The 24,975-nt window shown below is 37.0% G+C and overlaps 1 protein-coding gene across 16 annotated transcripts in view; it reads left to right on the top strand.

Moving 5' to 3' along the window:
• RFX3 (regulatory factor X3) overlaps nucleotides 1–24,975 on the top strand; it is a 263,930-nt gene that overhangs the window by 221,726 nt on the left and 17,229 nt on the right. For all 16 annotated transcript variants that reach the window (XM_070590686.1, XM_008543896.2, XM_008543874.2 and 13 more), the window contains 2 exons: nucleotides 5,046–5,254; nucleotides 13,699–13,852. In XM_070590686.1, coding sequence (XP_070446787.1) covers nucleotides 5,046–5,254; nucleotides 13,699–13,852 — 363 coding nt within the window. The remainder of the gene's footprint in view (nucleotides 1–5,045; nucleotides 5,255–13,698; nucleotides 13,853–24,975) is intronic.

Genomic DNA, 24,975 nt, shown 5'->3' with positions numbered 1-24,975 from the left:
GATATGCAAATGGCCAATGAGCACACAAAAATATGTTCAGCACATTAGCCACCAGGGAAATAAAAATCAGAATCACACTGAGATACCACTTCACGTGTGCTAAAATGGATATAATCCAAAAAGACAAATAATAACAAGTGTTGGTGAGGATGTGGAGAGATTGGAAGCATTATACACTGGTGATTGGAATGTAAAATGCTGCAGTCACTTTGGAAAACATTCTGGCATTTCCTCACAAAGTTAAACATAGAATTACCCTATGACTCAGCAGTTTCACTCCTAGATATATACTAAGAGAAATGAAAACATGCCCACCTAAAAACTTGTACATGGATGTTTGTAGCCACATCATTTTAGCCACATAAAAGTGGAAACAACCATGGCTGGCCCCACGGCTGAGTAGTTAAGTTTGTGCGCTCTGCTTTGGCAGCCCAGTGTTTCACTGGTTTGGATCCTGGGCACGAACATGGCACTGCTCATCAGGCCATGCTGAGGCAGCGTCCCACATAGCAGAGCCAGAAGGACCTACCACTAGGATATACAACTATGTACTTGGGGACTTTGGGGAGAAGAAGAAGAAAAAAAAAGGAAGATTGGCAATAGATGTTAGCTCAGGGCCAATCTTTAAAAAAAAAACTGTATAAATGTAAAAAAAGGAAAAAATAGTAGAAACAACCCAAATGACCAATAATTGATGAATACATAAGCAAAATGTGGTATATCCACACAATGGAATATTATCAGGCACTAAAAAGAAATGAAATTCTGATACATGCTACAACATGGATGAACATCATGCTAAGTGAAACATTATGCTAAGTGAAAGGAGCCAGACACAAAACCACATATGGCATGATTGCATTTATATGAAAGGTGCAGAATAAGTAAATCTATAGAGACAAGAAGTAGATAGTGGTTGCCTAGGTCCTGTAGTCTGGGGGATTGGGAGGTGAGAGGTAAGGGGTGTGGGGTTTCTTTTTAGGGAAATGAAAACATTCTAAAATTGATTGTGGTAATGGATGCACAATGCTGTGAATATACTGAAAGAAGCCATTGAACTGTATAAATGAGTGAATTGTATGATATGTGAATTATTTCTCAATAAAACTGTTAAAAAAACAACAATACCATTGCATAAGATAAACTAATTATTACTCCCTTTCATAGACATTTTAATCTGCAGTTCTGGTCTGGTTTTATTATTTAAAATATATTAAAAAGTAATATTTGGGCTTGATTTATTTTGGGGTCTAGTTAATTAGTTAAGCTCCGTCTAACTTTCACGGATTGGGCTTAAACTTCTGAGTATATAAAGTTTTTCTTAAATCTGTCTTTCTGTATATCAGTTTATACACAAACACATGCAAATGCATGACCTTTACAAGGACAAACTGCCTCAGGTTTACAAAGCCATTAACTTTACATATTTCGACGGAATTTACAGTAACTGATTTTAGTAAGAATATTAAAGTTCATATTGCCTTAAAATTTATACTGTAATGTTCATTTCAAATCTTTATTCAGAAAAGATACCTTATGAAAAAAAAGTACCTTAAGAAAAGTTGAAATAGTAAGGCAACTTCTAGTCTCAAAAAGTAATTTAAGTTCAATAACAAAATATTTTTAAATATCTGAGAAAGATTTTAAATTTTAACATTATTTTCATTTGTGTATTTGTGTGTCTGCAACCCTATGAAGTGTTTATAGAAATGAATTCTTTCTGGTTATAAACACCAACCTTGACAATGTATTTGCCTGTAAATGGTCGACTATAGTCTACTCTACCTCTCATCCTCCACCCACCAACTTTGAGCCACCTTTTCCCTTCCTCTGTTCCCAGCTACCAAGTTTTCCTGGGTCCATGCTGAAACCTGTATAATTAAACATCTGTCCTTAAGACCTCTTTCCTTTCCTCAGAGGACGGTGGCCCCAGTGGTGTGCCCTTCATTTCCCTCTACGTTTTACTTCTCACAACTCTGTTCACTTTAATGAGCAATTTCTTTCTTAGGATAGCATATTTCATCTTTAACACCCTTCTTTCTTTCCTTTTCTGTTCCAAGTTTTGCGTGGTTTTCTGGGTCATCTGGTTTCCTCAGATTCCACCCTTGTCACCCTCTCCTGTTCATTCGGAAGTTGTCCCTGCCCCTACAAGATTAATCTCAGTAAGAGTGACCCGTGTTAAGGTGGTGCTCTTGTAATAAGGAAACTTTCATTTAAAGCAATGAAATTCCATGTGAGTGTCAATAGTATAATACTCTAAGAGCTTGAAAGTACTGAGAAGTTTCTTTCAGGATATTCATGAATCTCTTTCACCATGTCATTCTTCTCTAAAGCTTCTTTTCCTCGTGCATTCAGGATAATTTTTCTATTGCAGTATAATTGGCTTTCTGTTTTGTTTAATTGATAGTGTTACAGTGGTATTGTTTTCTACTTTTTTGGGTAAATGGATAATTTTTCATCTACATTATGGGCTAAATAGGTTTGGATGGGTTGACCTGATAAACTAATTATTGCGTATACTTGTGTTTCTGTATTTAAAAGATGTTCTAATTTTGAAGCTACCTGACTCCTTATCATCATGGATGTAATTTATTTGTAAGTTACAAATTCCTTTAATGTTCATCCTTAGCTTTTTCCATTATAAAATCGAAACATCCAAATTCCTTTCACGGGCAATATTTACAGTGTACTGTATTGTTAGTAAATTTCAGGCTTGAGGGTAGTAAAATGAAATATAAAGCCAGAAAAATGTCTCATGGTTTCATTTCTCTAAGTTTGGTTTTAGGTTATCAGCCCCTCTTGGCAAAAGCTAACTTCCAAGGAAATAGTGAGTCTGAATTTATGGGGAGAAATGAAATTAAATTCTTCCAGAGATGCCAATAAGTTCCTCACCCCTGTTATCAGTACACAAACAGATAAAATACAACATCCTCTACAATGGGTATAGAGTTTCACTTCAAGATGAAAAAGTTCTAGAGATCTGTTGTACAATAAGGAGCATATAGCTAATACTCCTGTACTGTACACTTAAAAATGATTAAGATGATAAATTTTATGTGTTTTTTACCACGATAAAAAGATGTGTAGCCATTAATGAAAAAACAAATACAACTTCCCCTATCCTTTCCTTGAGGCCTAAATTCTTCCCTGGGTAATCTCCTGGACTCTTAAAATGACATAAAATTTCTGGGAATCATTTGGCAGTGTATTTTAAAAGATCTTAACTGTTCTTATATAAATCTATCATAGAGAAATAAGTGTAAAAGTAAACAAAGATATAGTTGTAAGATTGCTAATTTGGGCATTATTCCTAATAGTAAAAAATTGGAATGACCATAAATGTCTAACTGTATGGAATTGGTTATGTAAATAATGGTATATTTATGCACTGAAGCAAATTCAATCATTGAACAATAAATATAGCTCTACTTTTGCTTATATGGGAAGATAGTTATCATCTATAGTTAAGTGAAACTAAGTAGAGTATCAAGTAGAATGTACAATATGATCCTGTTTTATTTTAAGTATTTATATATGCATAAGCATATATTACATGTGAAAAGTTCGGAAGGTATATACTTTAGCATGTTGTAGTTATCTCCTAATGTTGGCATTTTAGATATTCTTCATATTTTGTTCCTTTTTGCTTATTTGTATTTTCAGTTTTTCTATAATCATATTTTAGTGTACTTAAAACATTTAAAAGTGATATTTAGGAGGTAAAATCTCAAAGACTTTACAACTAATTAGATAAGAGAAGAAGGATAATAGATGGTATCATCAGCTGGAAATGTAGAAAAAACTGTAAGTTTCCCTGGAGAAATAAAATCACTTCAGTTTGGGCATTTCATATTTGAAGTACCCCCAGGCTGAAATCTCTTGAATAGGTAAAGTCTTGTCCTCTGAGAGCATGTAGAAGAAAAGCTATAACACCCTTTCCAGGAAAAAAAAAAAACAAAACACACATATTCACAGTGTTTTAGACATAGAATTAGGACCTTCATGGACACCCTCTCCACAGAATTCTGTCTTGAAAATATTATCTGAACACAGTGAGCCCAGCTTAAAAATTCTTGTCATTTTATTTCTCTAATTTTCTATTTAGGGAAAATGAGGCCCTACGTAGATTAAGTGAATAGCTTGAGGTCACTTTAGTTGATTCAGGCCCTGTATTAAAATCCATGTGCTCTGATCTCAGTCAATATTATATTACTAAATAAGCATATTCTGACCTTGAGAGTATAGGTTTTTGTTAATCTGAAAATACAACATAGCACTGGAAGCATCATGAAACTTACCGCAACCCCTGAAAAGTAGAACTTAAAAGTTCCCATCTTAACTGCTATCACCAAACTTGAAACTTCCCAATCAGAACTGGAAGGAAAATTGTAGTAATCAATCTCTTGGCAGGTAGCATGTCTACATTTTCTCAAAAGTCTTTTTGTTGTTGTTCTTGTTGTTTTCAGTTCTGTGAATTAATTTGCATTCATAGCCTTGCCTTGATAACCCTTGAGATTTTACCTCCCAATCCATAAAGCTCATACACCATATGGTTCTACCTAGCACCGCTCAGTGTTTGTTTCTGTTCTAATCCCAAGGGAACACTTTTAGCCAATGAATCTATTTATCCATCTGACTTATCCTAAATCTTCTCAAATGAATTGGCTTTCAAGTTTTATCTGATTGGGGGAAAAGAAAAAAGAAAGAGAACTTTTGAAGACGGTATAAAACCTGAATAGAATGAAAGACCCTGCATACTGTAGATTCAGGCTTCTAGTTTTCTTAAGTAGTCTTGTATCGTCGTCTCTCACACAGACTAGCTAATGTGGAAAAACCAAGTCATGCTTTTGTGTCACGTCACTTTTTCATGCACAAAGGCGATGTTAGTTTCCTTAACAACTGACAGGTCGTTCATTTTCTTAATTCATTTAAATTGTTCGAATCTTTCATTATAATTTCCCATTCATGCATATGGTTTGTGTGCTGACATTCAGTGAAAAGATGCTGAGTTGAACTTTTCATTTGCTTTTTGTGTACTGTCCCAGGAGCAGGCTTCCTGGGTGTGCCAGTGTGATGACAACATGGTTCAGAGACTAGAAACAGACTTCAAGATGACTCTTCAGCAGCAGAGCACCCTGGAGCAGTGGGCTGCGTGGCTTGACAATGTGATGATGCAAGCACTGAAACCCTATGAAGGAAGACCCAGTTTTCCTAAAGCTGCCAGGCAATTTCTCCTAAAATGGTCTTTCTACAGGTATCATCTCAGTTTTTCCTAAGCTTTATTTTGCATATTCTGCAAATACGTGTGTATGTACCTGCTTCTCAGACAAAAGAAAAAAAAAAGAACTTTAGGGGCTGGCCCCGTGGCCGAGTGGTTAAGTTCGCGCGCTCCACTGCAGGCGGCCCAGTGTTTCGTTGGTTCGAATCCTGGGCGCGGACATGGCACTGCTCATCAGACCACGCTGAGGCAGCATCCCACATGCCACAACTAGAAGGACCCACAACGAAGAATATACAACTATGTACTGGGGGGCTTTGGGGAGAAAAAGGAAAAAAATAAAAAAATCTTTAAAAAAAAAAAAAAGAAAGAAAAAAAAGAACTTTAGTTTGCAGAAGCTCTCAGTTGTGATTATCTTCACTCAACTTAATGATTACAGCATCGTGGAATTATACTAGGAACTTTATGGAAATAAACTTTCTGCTAGGAAAAGAAAACCTCTTGCTCAAGGCCCTAGAGTTCTCAGATGGGATCATCTGAGATTCCGCTCTAGATAACACGTTCAGCAGCAGTCAGAAAAAGGCTCGAGTCTTCCCTCTTGCAAACTTACATTATTTAGTCTTCTTTCTGAGACCTCAGCACCGCTCATCTTTTTATTTTCTGGTTCAGTGATTCTCACACTGGTCCCTAGACCAGTAGCATCGCTATCACTTGGAAACCTGTTAGAAGTGCAAATTTTCAGGCCCCTTTCCCAAATCTACCTGAATCAGAGACTGCAGAGGTGAGGCCCAGCAATCTATGCTTCTTAAAAAGTCATCTAGGTGATTCTGATGCATACTCGGAACCTTCTAGTTAGTTTCTTAATTTGATCTATTACAACTGTTATAAACTAGCTTCTCATCACAATTAATTTTTTTTAAGAAATCCTAGGTACCTCCCCAACCTACTGAATCACAATCTTGATGGTTAGGGAGTAATGATTGGGGATGGGGTAACTAGAAAGTTTTTTCTTCAAAAAGCTTACTCCTGGTGATTCTAATGCATAGCCAGTTTAATACCCAGTAATCTAGTAGACAGTAGAAAATGAATCACTTTTTGACCAAAATAATACAGATATAAATGTTTGTTTTTGTAGACATAGAAGAACCCCAGAAGAGAAAGGCTTTCAGATCACTTGATATGTGATATCAAATGTTGGGATAAGCTGTTGACTGTAGGTCTGCCCTTAGGGTGAAAAACAGAGCCTGTGTGAGTGGCATATATACCATATATATGCAGGATAGAATGGACAGATGGAGTTCCATTTCATAAGATAAGTTACGTAGGTTATATTTTTGACCCTGGCATTTGTTCTTGTGGTGAGAGTTCATGTTTTTGCTTCTTTAGATAAAAGTGGCCCCCACTGACTCAAGCCTAAAAGCCATATCTACCTTGAGATTAGGCAGTCCCTTATTTAGAGCTTACGCAGTCACATGCATATTAGAAAGTAGTAGCCACAGGACGTAGCACTGACTGTGGCTGTGGGCACACCACGGTCATCACCTGGACCTCAGCAGTGAGTCCAGAGCTAGTTGTGAGGAAAGAGGGTAAGCGAAGAGTAACAGGGTTTAGGACCAAGTAGTGCTTGTGAACCCAGTCAGCCCAGACTATAGGATTTCCATCTTGTTTTGACCACCTTCAAGATGGAACCAGAGATCTTTTCATTCTGTGATAGGAGTTGCTTGGTTTTTATTTTGATTTCTTTCTTCCTCAACTCATTTGGTCCAATTCTTATTTCTTAAACCGAAGTAGAGTGGCAGATCCGCTATATATGTCTGAGAATTAAATTATCCTTACATCCTGAGAATAGTTTTCTAGTGTCTAGCCCAGTGTCAAATGCAGTGAAGGAAAGCCTGCCAGTTTCTGTTGCTGTTGTTTTGTTTTTAGTTTTGGAATGGAATAATTCTCTAATTCTGTCTCTCATATTTAATACCTTTAGCCTATGTGATTGGAGAAGCACCTCATTACGTGAGCTAACTCTCCGACCCACTGGGGAGCTTCAGTATAGCCAGTGCTGGGTTTAGATCTGGGTCTTAATGAGAAAAGTGAGTTTGCCTTCAATACATGAGGAATATTTAGAAAACATTGTCACAGTATTCTAAAAGTTGATGCAACAACACTAATAGTAATAGGAAAATCCAAAAATTTTATTTGGAAACATTTCTTAAGAAGATTTCAGGCATCTTCCCATTTGCTTGCAAGTTGATTTTTTATTCTTCCATCTTTTTCCCCAGAAAATCATATAGATGGTATATGTGCTTCACAAATAATTGATGAAACAGAAGTTATACTAGCTGGTTATTCGAAAACCTGAATGACCAAAAGTAGAGTGCATCCTCTGTATGAGAAAAAGCAAGGTTTTATTTTTCTTCTTACTGCTTTCATATGTTGTTATGTCAGACTTGCCCCTACTCCTTCCCGTGGGTTTTTATTTTTCTATATTTAGTTGATATCATTTTAGAAACACACCCTTGGAGCCTTTGTCTCCACAGAGCTCTGTTACAGGTATCTTGAAAAGAGAGAAAATTACTTACTTGTATTTCTTGTTCTCTGCAGATATACAGACCCAGTGGATCATCACTTGCCTGCCCTCTGTCCTCCCTGAGTTGGGGATAATTGGCTTGTTATTATTAGACACGATTATGGTTATTATTTTCATTTTAAAAAGACTTGAAGGCCTACAGTTCAGGGCCAAAGAGGGAAAGGCACATTCAGATAGATACATACCTCCTGCTGGTAGGCAAAGTCAATAGCTTAAGAGCCTTTAAAATCTGAACTGTTTTTTACTGAGATATAAGAACATAGTGAGTAATGAAAACTGCATTCACAAAAACTGCGTTCACAAACTATCAGAGAAGCAGAATTACAGAATATTTTTTTAAAGGTTTTTCGCATTGTAAGAAGAATCTGGCAGTCACATACACAGACCCTTCATGTTCTGAGGTCGCTTAATCTCATAATTTCTAAAATTCCCTATATATATTTACATGCATACAACTATAGAAATAAACTGGCAGAGAATCATGATAGCTGTAGTTGATACATTGTTGCCAATACCCTCTGCTCCTAGGAGGTCTTTCCTTGCCTAACCTGGCTTTGCTTGGCTACTGTTGGCTCCCTGGGAGGTGGAAAAAAATATCACCGCCTTTCTTGGGCAGAAATGGGGAAGTTATGTGGGCCAGTTCTCAGCTTGCGTGTTTTGTGGATAACAGCACAGCATTCCTCAGGGCTGCCCTGAGGGTCAAGCAAATATCCCATTTTTAAAGAATGTAATTTATATCTTTGATACAGTGACTTGAAAGGGGGCACAGGGAACCTAGTTTGCCTACAACTGGACAATATATAAATCTTCCCTAAAGGAATACTCTTTTGGAATCAACTGTAAGCAGTCTTTGAAAAGAGAGTTCACATGAGGGTCACAGGTATGATGTTCTCACCTTTCTGCTTAGAGAGGGTATGATGTAGCCCCAAATACACGAAGAAAGGTGGATTGGGTATCTTGTGTTAGGGTATCTGTTTCAATTTCTACACTATGAGTTATAAAGATAAATACCCAAAGGTATTTCTCATCTGTTATAAAAATAATTAACGTTTATAACTCTGATTTTAAAAGGAGTTGAATTTGTGGTAACTTAGCAACATGAAATTCAGTAGAGTCAGTTTTGCAACATATCTTATAGAAGTCTGAATCAGACAATAGGTTTCCAATTAAACTGTTAATTGTGTTATTTAATACTTAGCTTGTAGGGCAGCAACCCAACAGAGAGAAATAAAGTAGACGCAGCATTAATAATATAATTCAGCTGATTCTTTTCTAAACATATGACAATAATTTCATGGCATGCTTATCAGTATTTTTAAGAAATAACTAGGTGTTGTAACTGTAGGTCAGCAGATTTTTTTTTCATTTCCCAACAGAATTTAGTATCACATGTACATTTTATGCTGAAATAAGGTGATTGCCTAATTGTACAAAAGTTTCCAAAACACTTTGAATGAAATCCAAAGACCTTATCATGGCCTACCAGACGACCCTACATGGTCCAGCTACTGGTGACCTCCAGACCCTATCATGTATTCTTTTCTTTGCTCACTGCCCTTCAGCCATGCTAGCCTCCTGGCTAATCTTTGAATCTTTCAAGCATAGTTCTGCCTCCAAGTCTTTGCACTTTCTTGCTTTCTGCCAAGAAAGCTCACAGGTTCACGTAGCTCACTCCTTCATTTCAGTCCAGTTTCTGCCTCAGAGAGAATTTTTCTGACACCCTAACTTGAAATGCCTGCCCCGTCACTCTCCATCCTCTTGCCCTGGTTTTTTATTTATTTATTTATTTATTTATTTTTAAAGATTTTATTTTTTTCTTTTTCTCCCCAAAGCCCCCCAGTACATAGTTGTATATTCTTCGTTGTGGGTCCTTCCAGTTGTGGCATGTGGGATGCCACCTCAGCGTGGTTCGATGAGCAGCGCCATGTCCGCGCCCAGGATTCGAACCAATGAAACACTGGGCCGCCTGCAGCGGAGCGTGCAAACTTAACCACTCGGCCACAGGGCCAGCCCCTATTTATTTATTTTTAATTGAAGTATAATTGACCTACAATATCTATTAGTTTCAGGTGTACATCATAGTGATTTGATATTTATATACATTATGAAATGATCACGATAAGTCTAATTACATCTGTCACCATACAACCTTATTACAATATTATTGACAGTATTCCCTATGCTGTACCTTACATCCTCATGACCCATTTATTTTATAAGTGGAACTTTGTACCTCTTAATCCCCTTCACCAACAAATGGGATTAGATTAAACTAAAAAGCTATTGCACAGTGAAGGAAACCATCAACAAAACATAAAGGTAACCTACTGATTTATTTTTTTCATAGGATTTATCACTACCTAACTTTATATTTTATATCTACTTGTGTTTTTATCAGCTGTTTCTCCTACTAGAATGTGAGCTCTGTTGAAACCAGAATTTTGTCTGGCTTTTTCTAGAATAAGGCACTGGCACAAAGTAGGAACAAAATAAACATCTATCGATAAATGAATGTGGATTCTCTTGGAAAAAAATAATCGACTTTGCATTTCTAGAATAATATCAGAAAGCTACTCAGTATGAATATTCTCCTTCATCATTTATATGCTTTCAGGGTTATTATATTTTAAGGGAAATATAAAGGCCTAAAATTTGAATGTAGAAATATATATATAATTCATTGTGTGTCTTTGATAGATATCCCTGGAAATATTTATTGACATTCAACTGACCCAGGATTGATTTTCTATATTATAATGAAAGTCATCTTTTAAAATAGAAATTTTTCATTATGAAATTAATATGTGCTCACTTTAGAAAATCTGGGAAATACTAAAACTATACAAAATATAAACTTAAAACATCATCATTTGAATACCCAGAAGTAACCACTGGTAAAGTATTTTATTTTAGTGTTATATAAAATTAAGAGCCAGTTGTTTAGCATAGTTTATTATCTGTGTCTTTCCCTTACCAAATTCATTTACTGGTATATCTTGAGCATTTCTTGTCATTAAATATCTTCAGAAACATAATTTTTAATGTCCTCACAAAATTCCATTATGTATATGTCTCATAGATTTTTGAAATGTTCCCTTTTTCCCCAATTCTTGAGCATTTAGGTGGTTTTTGTTGTTGTAATGCAATTGTAAAAAATACTGTAATGATTATCTTTGTGTAAGATTACACATATATCCTCAGATAAATTCTGGTAAAATGGTTTGAACCTTTTAAGGTAACTAATACTATTTTAATGACATGTGCTATTTCAACGCTAATAAAGTATTCAATATTCCCATTTATTTAGGGTTGAGATTTTTTAAAGAACTCTACAGATAGTTTTATGTTAAATGGGTTCATATTATATGCATCTTACTTCTTTAATTTGATATTATATCATAGACGTCTTTCCGTGTTACTACGTTTATGTCTGGTCTACCTCATTTCTTTAAACTATTGTGTAAAATTCCGTATATGAATGAACCATAATTTGTTTAATCAGCATCCTACTAATGGATATTTAGGTACCCCCCACCCCCAGTTTCTCACTAGTATAAATATTGCTGTAACTAAAACAATTTCTGCTCATTTGTATAAATTTCTAGAATTAGAATTGCTAGGTCAAAGGATTTGTGCATTTTTAATTTTGACAAATATTGCCAAATATCTCTCCGCAAAAGTTTCATTAATTTATACTCGCAGAAACAGTAAATGAGAGTTCTTTTTCTCATCCCTTCAGCAACACTGGATCTTTTAATCTCTTATAGTGCTATAGATGATGTATGATATCTTACTTCAATTTGCATTCCTTTTAATTTTGAAGAAGGTTAGTCATTTTTATATGTTTGTTAGCCATTTGTCTTCTTTGGGCTATATTTTAAGTATTTGCTGTCTCTTTTCAACAAGAGAGATGCGATTAGGAGTAAATATTCTTCTCTTGCATTGCTTAATTTTTCAAAATTATTTACTTCACATGATCAAGTTTGGATTGGTGTGCATAAAAATGTTATGCAACATTTTATTGTTATTTTTGTGTTATTTTGGCTTTTTAAGTAGAGGGTTCTCTGCCTTTGAAATTTTTTCCATAGGAAAAGAAATGTTTAATTTCAAATAGCTATTATATTTATGTTAATCATTTTTACAAATAGTTGATGTGTCACTGAATTTTAGGAAAGGCATGCATAGAATTATAAACAGAATATTGTCATATATCTTTGGCATATAAGTGAATGTATTAATCTACTTTTAGTGATTCACTTACAGAGTTCTAAACCCTAAGGAATCATTCACTAGAACTACTGTTAACAATAATCAATATATTATTAACTCTAATATATGTAGTAGTGTAGTAATGGGTAGTTTTCTTAAGATCTCGCATACGTTATCTCATTTGACTGTCAGGCTAACCTTGAACCTTAAAAAGCTGAATGACATGCTCACAATCAAGATCATGTAGTGGTTAACGTGGCTCTAACTTCAAACCCATGCTTTTTTTCTTTTTAGTAAATAGATCCACAGAAATAAGAGGTCCTCTACCATCATCATATAGTAGCCCCCTGTTCTTGCTGCCTAACTCAATGAGAATGAGAAGCTCAGCTTCTCCTGTTGTGTATATTTTAATCATAATCACTTATATTTGCATAGTGGTCTCTTCATTCATAAGTTTTTTCATATCCTTGAAATCATCATGTAAGTTAGATAAGACCAAAAATATTGCTTTCATTTTTACCCAAGAGGAAAAACAGTCTCAGGGAAATGATTTGAGGTCCGCATTGAATTAATGAAGAGCCAGAATCAGAATCCAGGGCTTCAGAGTTTCAGATGTATGTTGATAATCTGTCACTTGCCAAGATGAATGTATAGAATTTGATATATTAGTAGCCACTATCTGGATAAAGTTGACAGTGGAACAGAAAACAGAAGTACGGAAGACTTCTGTACAGTCTTCTTCCGTCTGCCTGGCATTTTACAATTCTCCATTGCAAAACAAGCTTTGGGAATATCAGCCTATACATTCTCCTATCTGAGAATATAATGGCTGTTTTAGTTTTCCTAGGCCAGAAGTCTCTGGAAAAGGCCATTAAATGAAAGTGATGAGAAACACTCCCCCTCCGCCCCCCAACTCTGTCTCTAAGTTAGAAAGGTTAAAGAGGTTTGAAGTGCATGGACAAGCTTAATGATTGGCATGTCTTCGATGAAACCAAAATTTTATTTTGGACTCATTTTTATTTTAAATATAATAGAGTTTATTGTTAGTATTTTGTTAATAGTGCTTTTATATTTTGGTATTTTGTAAATCAAATATTCGCATTTTTCAAACATATGTATTTCTTCTTAATTTAATTTCTTGCAAGGATCCCTGTACATACTCACCTATCTTCTGTATTGCCACATCTGGGCACACTGCTTAGGATGATATGTAACCTTTGTTGTCCCACACAAATCCGTATTTTCCCGCAAGTGAACCCCAGAGTCATTATCACTGAGAAATGGTGACATAGTGTTTACCCATTATCAATAAGATTGTCACTTTGAGTTGCTTTTTCTTATCATGGCGATGAGTTGTCAACCTTTCAGAATCTTTTTTATTCAATTCTGACCCATTTGTGAATTAAATAGAATCAGCAGACTTGCCTATTATAGTTGAATGGTTTTTCCCAATGAAGACCAGTCTAGCTCTAATAAAGATCTGATCAAGTCTCAGTGAGGATTACTTCTTTAGCACTCTGTTTAGAAGAGTTGAGGTAACTGCTTTCAAAAATGAAATTATTCTGTGGCAGGTTGCGTGCTATACCAACCTTTTAGACCTCTAACTTAACTCCTTTTAAGAGGAAAAGTAGGTTGAACTCTAATCTGGTCACTAATATTGGCTGCATACATGTCTTTTCTCTTGGAACAGCTCAATGGTCATTCGGGACTTAACCTTACGCAGTGCTGCTAGCTTTGGCTCCTTCCACCTGATCCGTCTGCTCTACGATGAGTACATGTTCTACTTAGTAGAACATCGTGTTGCTCAGGCAACAGGAGAGACACCCATAGCAGTCATGGGCGAGGTAAGAGAGACAGAAGGTACTGCAACCCACAGGGCTTTTCAAAAAGAACCTGAATTTCATTTTAATCTAGATATGTTAATTATTGATTAAAGCAGTGGTTCCTAACTAATGAGTCTTAGACTCTGGAGGGGCTGTGGAGTAATTGTAGGGGGTCCTTAAATCCCTCTGTTCATATGTATTTTCTTAATCAAAAGATTCTAAAATTCTAGATTATGTCATGTGAAAGTTCATGGAATGCTTCAATATGTTGTAAAGGTGTTATGTAAAAGAAAAGTTTGAGAATCACTGGGCTAAGAAAACTTTATTGAATGGAAAATAAGAAAGATTGATGTTTCTGATACAGATAAGGGCTAGGAATGCAGAGGAAAATGTTAAATATGTATTTTGTAGACTCTTTTTCTGAGTGCTCAAGTACAAAATGAATGATTCTGTTTCAGAAGAATAACGACAATGATGAAACATTTTGGGGGCATTCACTATGTGCCAAGCACAGTTCTTTACATGGAATAAAGCTTTTGACGCTTAAATAACTCTTTGAGATCAGTGCTACTTTATCCTGTTTTACAGATGAGTATCTGAGGTTCAGGCAGAAAGCTAAGAGACAGAGAGATGAAATGGTTGCATAGCTAGCAAGTGGTGGAGAGCTGTTTCGAATATTCAGTCTGATTTTCAAACCCATGCTTCTAATCACAAAAGATGTAGAAAAAGAATTCTTTTCTTCAGAATTTCTGGATAGTGTCAAAATGTTGTATTTTCAACAAATGAAAAAAGCTAAAACTCTGAAGTTAATGTACACAAGTATTGGTTAATATAATGAGGGATAGACTCAAATGATTCAGCACTGGCTCATTTTGTTGTATTGTATTGAGCGCATTTTAGATCTTGCTGGATTATACCAGTTTAGGCAATATTACAAATTACTCAAAGCAGTAAAGAAGACGTGTTCATTTTTAAGCTATGTGTATGTGCTTATTTAAATAAAAAAGGTGAAAATAAATATTAGATACATTCCCTAGTTTAGTAAATATAATAATAAAGGTATAAATAAAAATGTGTTAAAATACTTCCAAGACTTCTATAAATATTCTAATACAAATAAAATACATGTCAAACTTATTCTTATTCGAATGTTGGTTACAATATACCTCTTTCTCTGTTCTTTAAATTCCCTTGCTGTGTGTCTATATGTGTTTGTATGATGTTCCTTAATGGTGATTTTGCTTAAATGATGCCAATGTGTGAGATTAAACAAGAATCACTGTAGCTTTTAAATTATAGGCAGGATCTCATGTGACCAAAACTATCAGGACTTTTCTTAGATTTGACTTCACCTCAGTGCCTCTTTCTTTAGTCCTTTTGTAGATGCCTGGTTGCAAAATGCCCAGTTGGCAGGTAGATTAAGTACTGTAAGATTTCTCAACTCAGGGCTCAACACTTCTGAAATAGACATGCCTTTTGGTGTATTTAACACATTTGCCAACCACCTCATATGCTCCGGGACTTCTTTAACAGGGTGATCAGGACAGTGGTAACAGGGATTCTCATTAACACCCTGGGACTAATCCTGATGCGTGGTCTTTGCTTTCCTTGCATCTCCAGGGAACAAAGGCAGTGGTTGTAAGCTGGTCACACAGTGTGAAGGCTTAGCAACCTGCTCATATGCTTGTCTAGGCAGCACTGGCTCACCAGAATTAAAGTGGCCGATGTAGTCAATACTGCCAACTAATCATCCTAATAGGCACTTTTTTTACTATATGTAAATAATGTAAATGACTATGACAGACTGCCACATGAGGCAAAGATATAATATGAATAAAATCTAGATCAGAAAATAAGGTATAAAATGCCTTCTGTAAGATCAAAGATCTAAGCACACCTCTTGACTTCTTTGCTTGCTATCTCCTTACTCAACTTACGGGAAAATCTTTTGGGCTGTCTGTGATCATCCATTATTCAGTCCAGGCCAATTAAGGCTAGTTTTACAGGTTTGATCTCCCCTTACGATATTGACGCCTCATGTACCTGTTGGGCATTATAGACCTGTTGGCCATGGTCATATTATCACATCTAAAATTTCTTGATTCTTGGGAAAATGAGAAGGAAACTCAAGGAAAAGGAAGGCTGTTCTCTCATATGTCTCTCATATGTTATCCTAAGCCTGCCTTAGACATCAGATTACAGGAAAAAAAGGCTTTTACGTGGTGAGGCTCTAGTTGATTCTCAGAAGCCCCTTAGGTGACTTCCCTTTCCAAACACCAAGTCCAGAAGTGCTTACATACACATTGGAGCAACACATCAGGCCAAAATCCACTGAAATACGTAAAATCACCATTACCCTCAATCACAGCAAGTGGTTTTCAACCATCAGTAACAATAGCAACCACAAAAACGATAATAATTGTTATTACTTATTGAGAGCTTTTTATTATACACTTAGCGAATTAAATTCTTGATCTGTCTACTAATGGCTCTTTCTCAGTAAATGGTACCACAATCCTCCCTGTTGATGATACTGGACACCTGAACATCGTCTTTTATATGTCTTTCTATCTTGACCTCTGTGTCCAACCAATTAGTAAGTCTGCTTTTTCCCAAACTTCCCATAATGCAGTCAGTATCATCTTATGAAAATGCAGAATTGACTGTGTTATCACCTACTTAAAACCCTTCAGTGGCTTTCTCTTCTCTAGTTAAGGAACAAAATTCTTTCCTTGGTGCATGAGGTCTTCATGATCTGGCCCTGCCTCTTTGATCAACCTCAAGCTCCCTCTTAGTGCTTCTCTTGCAATCACAGTGGTCTTTTCTCTGTTCTTATTCACCAAGCTTTTCTCATCATTGGACCACTGTATAAATGGTTCTTTCTACCTGGAACCCTCTGCCCAACTTCCCTTGCCCATTCTAATTCCTACTTCATGTCTTAAATATCAGTGCCTCAGGGAAGCCCAATTCCCCCCAGACTACCTTAGATACTCCTGTTCTTTCTGATTTATACTTTTCCTTTTCATTCTGGAACCTACACAATCCTAATTGCTTGGTTCTTTGCATGATTTGTGTAATTTAAGGTTTAATGCTTGGAAAGAATAGAGAATTTTGAGTCAGGAAAACTGAAATCTACTTATAGTTCTGCCATTTATAGTGGTATAATCTTCAGCAAATCGTGTTCACTTATGCTGAACCTACCTCCGAAATTTATTTATTTATTTAATAAATATTTCTTCCATACCTACTCGAGGCCAAACACTATGATGATTGGAGTATAATGATAAACGAAATAGATTTTGAGCCTACGTTCAAGGAGCTTACATTTTCGTAGAGGAATGTACTAAATGTTCACGCAACTGCATAGCTGCAAATTCTCATCAGTGCTATAAAACAAAACTAAAGGAATATAGGGATATATAAAGCATAGGGCTCTTGGGGAGGTCAGGGAAGGCTTCCCCCCAAAAATGGTGTTTAAAGTGAGAGTTCAAGGACAAAAGGAGTTAACTATGTTAAGTGAGTGAGACTTGGGAGGTAAGGGGTAGAGCCCACTGCAGGCATGGGGAAACACATACACAGGTCCTGCCTGAAATGGAAGGGAGCACGGCCTTCCAAGGGGAGGTTTTCATGGGAAATCGGAGGTCCAAGCATCAAGGAGACCAAATATACACCATCCAATTCAGCAGACAAGACGCATAATTGGATTAGGATAGAAATCCAGAATTTCGAGTGAAGCTTACACACCACATAGCACTTATGTGTCAAGCACTGCTCTAAGTGCTTTGTATATATTAATTTAATAACTCACAACGACCTTGTGAGTGAATATTATTATTATAGCTAGTTTACAGATGATGAAATGAGACACAGAGCCAAAAAGTAACTTGCCCAAGGTCACACAAGTTATGAAATCAGGTTCTGAAACCAAGCAGTCTGGCACCAACGTGCTTGCTTTTAATCTACGATTCTTATTGCCTGCTACGGGATCGGGTGATAGTGGAGCAAGAACAGTTCAGAAACCAGGGGAAACCTGGAAAATAGTCGCAAACTTTGCTGGACATTTGTTTTGCCTTTATGGGTGCTGTATTTGGGAGAGGTGGTTGTTGTTAGTACTGTCACGTCGATTCTGACTCCTAGTGACCCTGTGTGTAGCAGAGCAGAACCCTGCCCTGTCTTTTTCTACCATCTCACATCTTCCAGCGCTGTATCAGACAATGCTCTGCTGCTGTTAACAGGGTTTACATGGCCAATAGTTTCAGAAGTGGGTGGCCAGGTCCTTCTTCCTAGCCTGTCTTAGTCTGGAAGCTCCACTGAAACCTGTTTACCATGGGTGACCCTGCTGGTATTTGAAATACCGGTGGCATAGCTTTCAGCATCACACAGCCATCGCAGTATGACAACCAACAGACAGGCTGTGTGGTTCCCTAATCGGGAAAGGAACCTGAGCCGTGGCAGTGAGAGTGCTGAATAGTAACAGTTAGACCATCAGGGCTGGCTTTGGGAGAGGTATCAGACAACTAAATAGATCCAGAAGCAAGGAAAAAGATTTTGCCTTTAAAGTAACTTAAGGACAATTAATGTATCTTTTCATTAATATGAATTCAATAAATGAGTTAAGATTAACATTATTTACATTATTTGAGCAGGCAGGAGAGACTGGTACATGTTACATAGAAGCACAGTATACATGCAAAATACTATTTTTCCATTTACTGGAACACTATCATTTCAATTGTTGAAATGAAGACTACTATATAATGGAGCCCCCAAATCAAACAGCATCATAGCCCCAGTAAATTTTCTTCTAAATGTCAGTCTGCTACTATGTTAATACTGATTGGTAAGTTATTTAAAAGCATTTGCAACTCCAGAGTTTAGTTATTATTACTATTATTTCTGCCTAGATGATAAAAGGGAAACTATTTTCTGCTAAAATTTATGTAATTTTTTGAATTTTTAATTAAATATTAATATGCCCATAGACTTTCTGGCAGTGGTGAAATTTTAAGTATAGGAATAAAGTAAACTAAACAAGTTGCATCTGTTTGCACACCTGTTAAATAAAAAAAATCATAAGGCTTTCCATGCAGCTCTGACAAGAAAAATTGTGCAGAAAAATATCCTTTTATTTGAATTTTATGGCTATTTGAAATCTCTTTAGAAGTTTATGGTATGTATGCTTTATTGCTTTAAAATATACATAGTCCATTAATAAATTCACTGAATCTGTCTTATTTGCTTTGTAAAATGATTTTCTGTGGCAAACACTTAATATTTCATCTACTAAATATAATGCTCTTTATCATAATTTAATTATACTTATTTAATATTATATCTAAGCCACCTATATAGCCAACTTTTTGAAATAAAAAATAGGAGCCGAAAGATGCTTTAATTGTTCAGTTGTGACTATCAATATAAAAAAGATAATATTTTAGTAATATTTTTAGGGAAAAACTTTAAGGACCCTTAAGGATTTACCATCAAAAGAAAAATGTCTTAGATTCATCAAAATTGATGTCCTCAAAGTAGAAGGGGGAAAATAGTCTAAAAACTGGGAAAGAGCAATAATAGTTCAACAGGCTAGCTTTTATAGTAAAAGTCAAGTGAAAAAGTTCCATTTGGTAGAAGTACAGTCATGGTAAATAAGCGTAAATGCTTAAAGTAAAATTACACTAAGGAAAAACGGATTCCAGTGAGCACTATTCTAGTGAAACTAGGGGAGACACTGAAAATGCACCTGTGGAGTAAGAGACTTGTAGAATACTGTAGAAGGGGTGGATCATATCACAGGTTAAACTCATTTGGAGAAAAAAACTCCATCTTGGAGCAGTAGTAGCTTAGAAAATGTAATAAGTACTTTTCAAAAGTTATATTGTTTACTGTTTTTATAATAAAGCTTATTGTTTATTAATATTTTTCTAATTGAAGACTGGCCTTGTGACAGTCACTGTGCCGGGTGTTTTACATCCTTGTTTGATATTCACCAAAACCTTGCAAGAGATGTGTTGTGTTCCCGTTTCACCAATGAGGAAAACAGAGGTTGAAAGTTGCCCCGAAACAGAGCTAGCAAGTGGTAGAGCTAACTGTAGGAGGTAGGACTGTCTCACTCCAGATAGCCAAATAGGCTCAATCCGCATTTTAATTTTCACCATATAAATTGTTTGTAGACAGTTTCAGAATAGGGACTAATTTATTTTTATCTGTACTGTACAACTCCTCCAAACACATGCACACTCACAATTATACACAAACCAGATGCCTCGCATGTAAGCTTTCATTATTTTGTCCCAGGGCTGCTTTCCTCTGCATTCCAGAATGCATCTTGATAGTCTTATCACCCTTCCCCTTTCCACTTTTTGTTAGTAAACGTTCAGAATATGCAAACTAAATCGAATATTAGTCTAAGGAAATTGCAATTGGAAAGCTAAATCTGCCAGAAAACAACAACAACAACAAATTATACCCTTCAGCTCCTCCGTACCCACCCACAGACCAGACCTAAATCAAAATTATTTTTTAAGAACTTGTAGGTTGCTTTTAGCTGTAAATCGCTCCTCTACATTAGCACAGTTCTCACAACTTGAAAATAAGTTATAGAAGTGACCCCCTGGAAGAGAGAGATCTGGGAGGCCCTTCTCCGGCACCCGCATCCTTCAAGTTCCTAAGAATTGGCTCTGTAGAAGCGCTCCCATTTTTCCTTCTCTTTCCTGTTTTCTCACTCTGTTACTCTCTCTCCTTGCATTTGAAAAAAGCACCTATTGATGCAGCAGCCCGGGCCCCAACCCTTTCCCTCTGGGATCCCTGCTCATTAGCTTCCTGTTCTTGGTTTCCTTTCCTGCTTGCTCTGGGCTGTAACCTCTCCTCTCATCCTCTTCAGGGAATGGAGTTTTGCTTAGAACTGTGGTCTAAACATAGTCCTACAACAGGTGCTCAAAAAAACACTCATCCGAGGAAGGAAATACAAAAGAATGATAGAAAGACAGACTGCCAACCTATGGGCCTTCCCGTTGGATTTCGTGATTGACATGCTGGATTCCTTTATCAGGAAAATAAAGCTCCTAGACCAAGAAGTGCTCCTTATCCCCTGAATGTGCCTATCGGTATTTCAGAGAACCTCTGTATGAAGTAGGGTTTTTCTCAGTGCTTACAACCCCAGATTAGTTTTCCTAAAGAGTTCGGGGTGGGAAAGAGAAGAAAATAGAAGTTCAAGATTTCTTAACATATTTTAAGAATTAAAATGGTCGCTATAGACATCAGGAAAGAAATCTCCGCACACTGATTTTTTTCAGCGAAGTCCACTACTGAGCTGTTTGCTTAGAAAAGAGTTAGCTTGGTAGCCGCAACCACAGAGCAAGCACGGTGTACAAGATTCCCTGGCATAGATTAAGCATGACAGCTCCCCCTGCTGGCCTTTGTGCCACACTCTGCTATCAGGTGCCCAGCCCAGGTGGCTCTGGCCTTGCCGTTGCTTTGCCTTGCTGGTATGTTTGCTCACAGACACAGGTGAAGATGGTATTGCTGGTCCTCCTGATAAAGAAATAGTCCTTGTTTGAGTTGGGTACGTTCCTCAATTTTCAGGAATTGTTTTCTGCTTTTTACCATCCCTGCCCTACACTTTCCTGTATTTTAGGGGGAGCTGTCTTAAGTCAGGGCCACCAAGGTTCTTTTCAACCCATATTTTTATTTACATAAAGGATATGCTTGCCAAGCCCAACCCTAACATTTGCAGGGCCTAGGGTACCCTATGTCTAAATATTTTAAAACTTATGAATCAAACTGTAAATAATATCTATTCTGTCCATCTAGGTTGATAAATATATCTTGATAACTACTTGGAAGGCTGGGTTTAAACTTAAAATTCTCAGGCTCCTCCTAGTTCCATGCCAGAAAATGGTGACACAGACATAGCCATCCCCTAGCCCAGTCTCTGGCCCCTAGACCACTTCTCTTACATATCACACCTCATCCTATACTATGAATAGCCTTGTGCTCATGCTTGTGGACACCTCAGTCCAGCGTTCAGGTTTTGGCCACCCTTTGCAAACAGCTGCCCCTCGTTGGCTATCACATGTTCCTCTGAAGAGTGGCCTTGGCCATCTTAGCAGGCTTCAATAAAATGCTTTTCCTATAGAAGCAGGAGGATTGTTCACATGCAGATTTGGAACTTCCTGACCCAATTCTAATCTTTCAACATTCTAGCTTGAATTTTGTAGTGTTCTGAATTTTACAAATCTTATATAGCTGAGAAATCTTCTATGATTTCAGTTCTATGAACTGACGTTAGCAGAACAGATCAAAAGGATTAGGCAGCGGCAACTATTTTGAATGTTTTTGATGGAGAGAAATGTCTTGAAATTGCAATCATAAGGGAGTTCAGAGCATTATTATTTTCTTTAAACATCCTCCAAATGAGAATTAAATTAGTAAAAGCATTTTGCATTTAGCATTGGTACAAGTTTCACAATTGAGGAAAAATAGTTGCTCACTGTAAAGTGACTTCCAGTTCTACAAAATTTGCAAGGAAGGTTAATGTTCCATTTGGTAAAATCTTGTGTTCCTTGGTTATTTTTTTTTCTGTAAGTACACTTTTCTATGTATTTCCAAATAGTTTTATTGAAGACTGCTAAGATGGCCAAGATTTCTTCCAGTTTGCTTCACACTAAGGCAGATTCTGACCTACAGTCACTGTTGGTCCTGCTCCTTTGGGCTAGCCAGCTATCCTGGCAACGTGTGCTGTTGGCCACTCTGTACACAGGTAGCATATTTCCATCGTGATTCTAACTGTGCAGGCTGTTTTGTTCGCCTCTGCACCCTGGGAGCACAGCAGAGTGAAGCAGTTGGTTAGGCCAGGGTTTACATGTTGATATTCACCTGAGCTCATCACCTATTTCTGGTTGTGTGGTCATCCCCATTCTGCCAAACACACAAACCACACACACGCACACACACTTCCATGCTTAGGATGGCCACTTGAGGCATAAATGGCATGGTTGGTACATAAACTGACTGCAACTTCAGCCCTAGATTGAGTTTATATATCAACAACCTTAAGTCAGAGCCTAAGGAACACTTCCATTCTCAGGTATTGCTTCTTGTAGCTCCACTCAGCTAGAGGCATTTCATTTTGAAATCACCGTCTTACGCCCTTACAATTGAATGGAATTCTAGGGCTTTACCAATGGTATTTGAAAATTGAGTTTTGGAGACAATAGACCCTGTCTGTTTCATATATAAGGAAATCTAAGGATTGAAGAGTAACTTGTCTGGGATCACATAACTGACAGTGGTAGTCCTGTGATTCAAACCCAGGTCAGACTGGCCCCACATCCTGTGTTCCTCCTGTACTGTGTTCCACACCCAAATTTAAATTCTGTATTTCCCATTTAATGCCTTTGCAACCTGGGCAAGTTTATATATCCTCGCTTGAGTCTTAGTTTTCTCATCAACAAAATAAGCATAAGGACCATTCCTTCACAAGTTGTCATAAGGATTAAAGTAGGTAGGTAGGTAGATAGGGTGGATAGGCAGGCAAGCAGGCAGGCACATAGTAGGTACCTGTGTTTTGTGAGTTCCATCTCTTTTCCCTTTCCTTTTCATAAATATATAAATATCTGAAGCTATGTGGAGTACTCAGGAGGGACTATATTTGCTTGCCTTCTACTCTGGATGAGATTTTTTAAATATTCTGAACTGACAATACAAGTAATACTGTGTACAATTAGTCCATCAATTTTTTGACAATATAAAGATGAACTTAGAAGTTGAAGTTAATAAAACAGATAAAATAAAATCACATGAAGGCTATAATAATACTGTATTGCAAAGGGGAAAAGACCCTGTAGTTTTTGAAATAGTCAAGTGATTCATGGAATTACAAAGAATCTAACAGCATTCTTTGGGATGTAGCCAAAGTGGTAATCAGAGGCAAATTAATTCAATGCTTTGTAAAACAAGCCAACAAAATAGAATGGAGAAATAAGTCAACTAGAAAAGAAAATGGGCAACATTAGGGAAGAAGCATAAAAATAATTAGGTCCAACTAGACAGTCATAGTGAGACTTGTATCAAATCTTAACTAGTAGGAATGAATGAAAGGTCTTATAAGTACTTGTGAATGTAGAGAAAGTATTATATGTAAAGTTGTTGTATATGTATGTAATTATGTAAGCTAAATGGTAAAAGTCCCAAAGGGACATCTTATTCCAACTATGAGAGGAAACTACTTCAGAGAATTTGATAGTTACCTGTTCTGAGTGCCTATGACAGCTTAAAGATCTTCTTTCCTAGAGCAAATGATTCATTGGTAGAAACTGGAAAAGATGTACACATATACACATACATAGATAATTTCTGCCCTACGTACGTATATCACAAGTTACTGGCAGAACTGGTCTCCAGTATGAGACCAGGGCATCACTTTATTCTGAATCTATGTAAAGACTGCTCCTAAAGAGTAGCTGAGGTCCCCCAAATGAGTAGTCTGTTCTAGTTAAAACTTTCAACTACCTGGCTTATCAGCTGCTGATGATCATGATCCCCAGGTCACCAGGAGTGCCTAGGGTCACATGGTGAAGTTTACTCTGTGGATTCTGCTGTGTATGCTGCCTGTGGTCGCTTCCTTCAGCTAATCATCTGCCAGCACCTTGGCATCAGGCTGCCAGTGTCTGTACAGGCTGGATCCTCACAGAACCATCAAGTACTGCTAACACAAGAGGGCTCCCCGAGGTCTTTGGGGCTGTGTGTGGTGCAGTTTGGTGCCACAGGTTGACCCTCATGAAACTGTCCAAAGGACCAGTATGTATCCTATTCCTTAGGGTCTAACTTCAGCGTTACAGTTGCTCCATAGGCCTCCGTTTGGATGTGGAGCTTCAGGTTGTGCTGGCCCCACCACCTAACAGCTTTGGTTTCCTGAATTGCGAGTTCCATTTCTTTGTCTGGAATGACTTCCTTATGTATCATTAACAACTTTCAGCTCTATGATCCTGATAAACTTTTTGGATGTATGTATGGTTTCAACAAGCCTAGACCTTGAAATGTATGCTGTAAAAAACTTTCAGACTGCTAGGAAATTGTACATAAAATTCAAAGTCTGTACATACAAAATAAAGTACAAGCACCCATAGTGACAAATTTATCACAAA

The sequence above is a fragment of the Equus przewalskii genome, chromosome 22, assembly GCF_037783145.1.
Source record: "Equus przewalskii isolate Varuska chromosome 22, EquPr2, whole genome shotgun sequence".
NCBI classification, from domain to species: Eukaryota; Metazoa; Chordata; class Mammalia; order Perissodactyla; family Equidae; genus Equus; species Equus przewalskii.
Note: the sequence above shows the minus strand (reverse complement) of the source record. Positions and strands in the feature narration are given on the sequence as shown.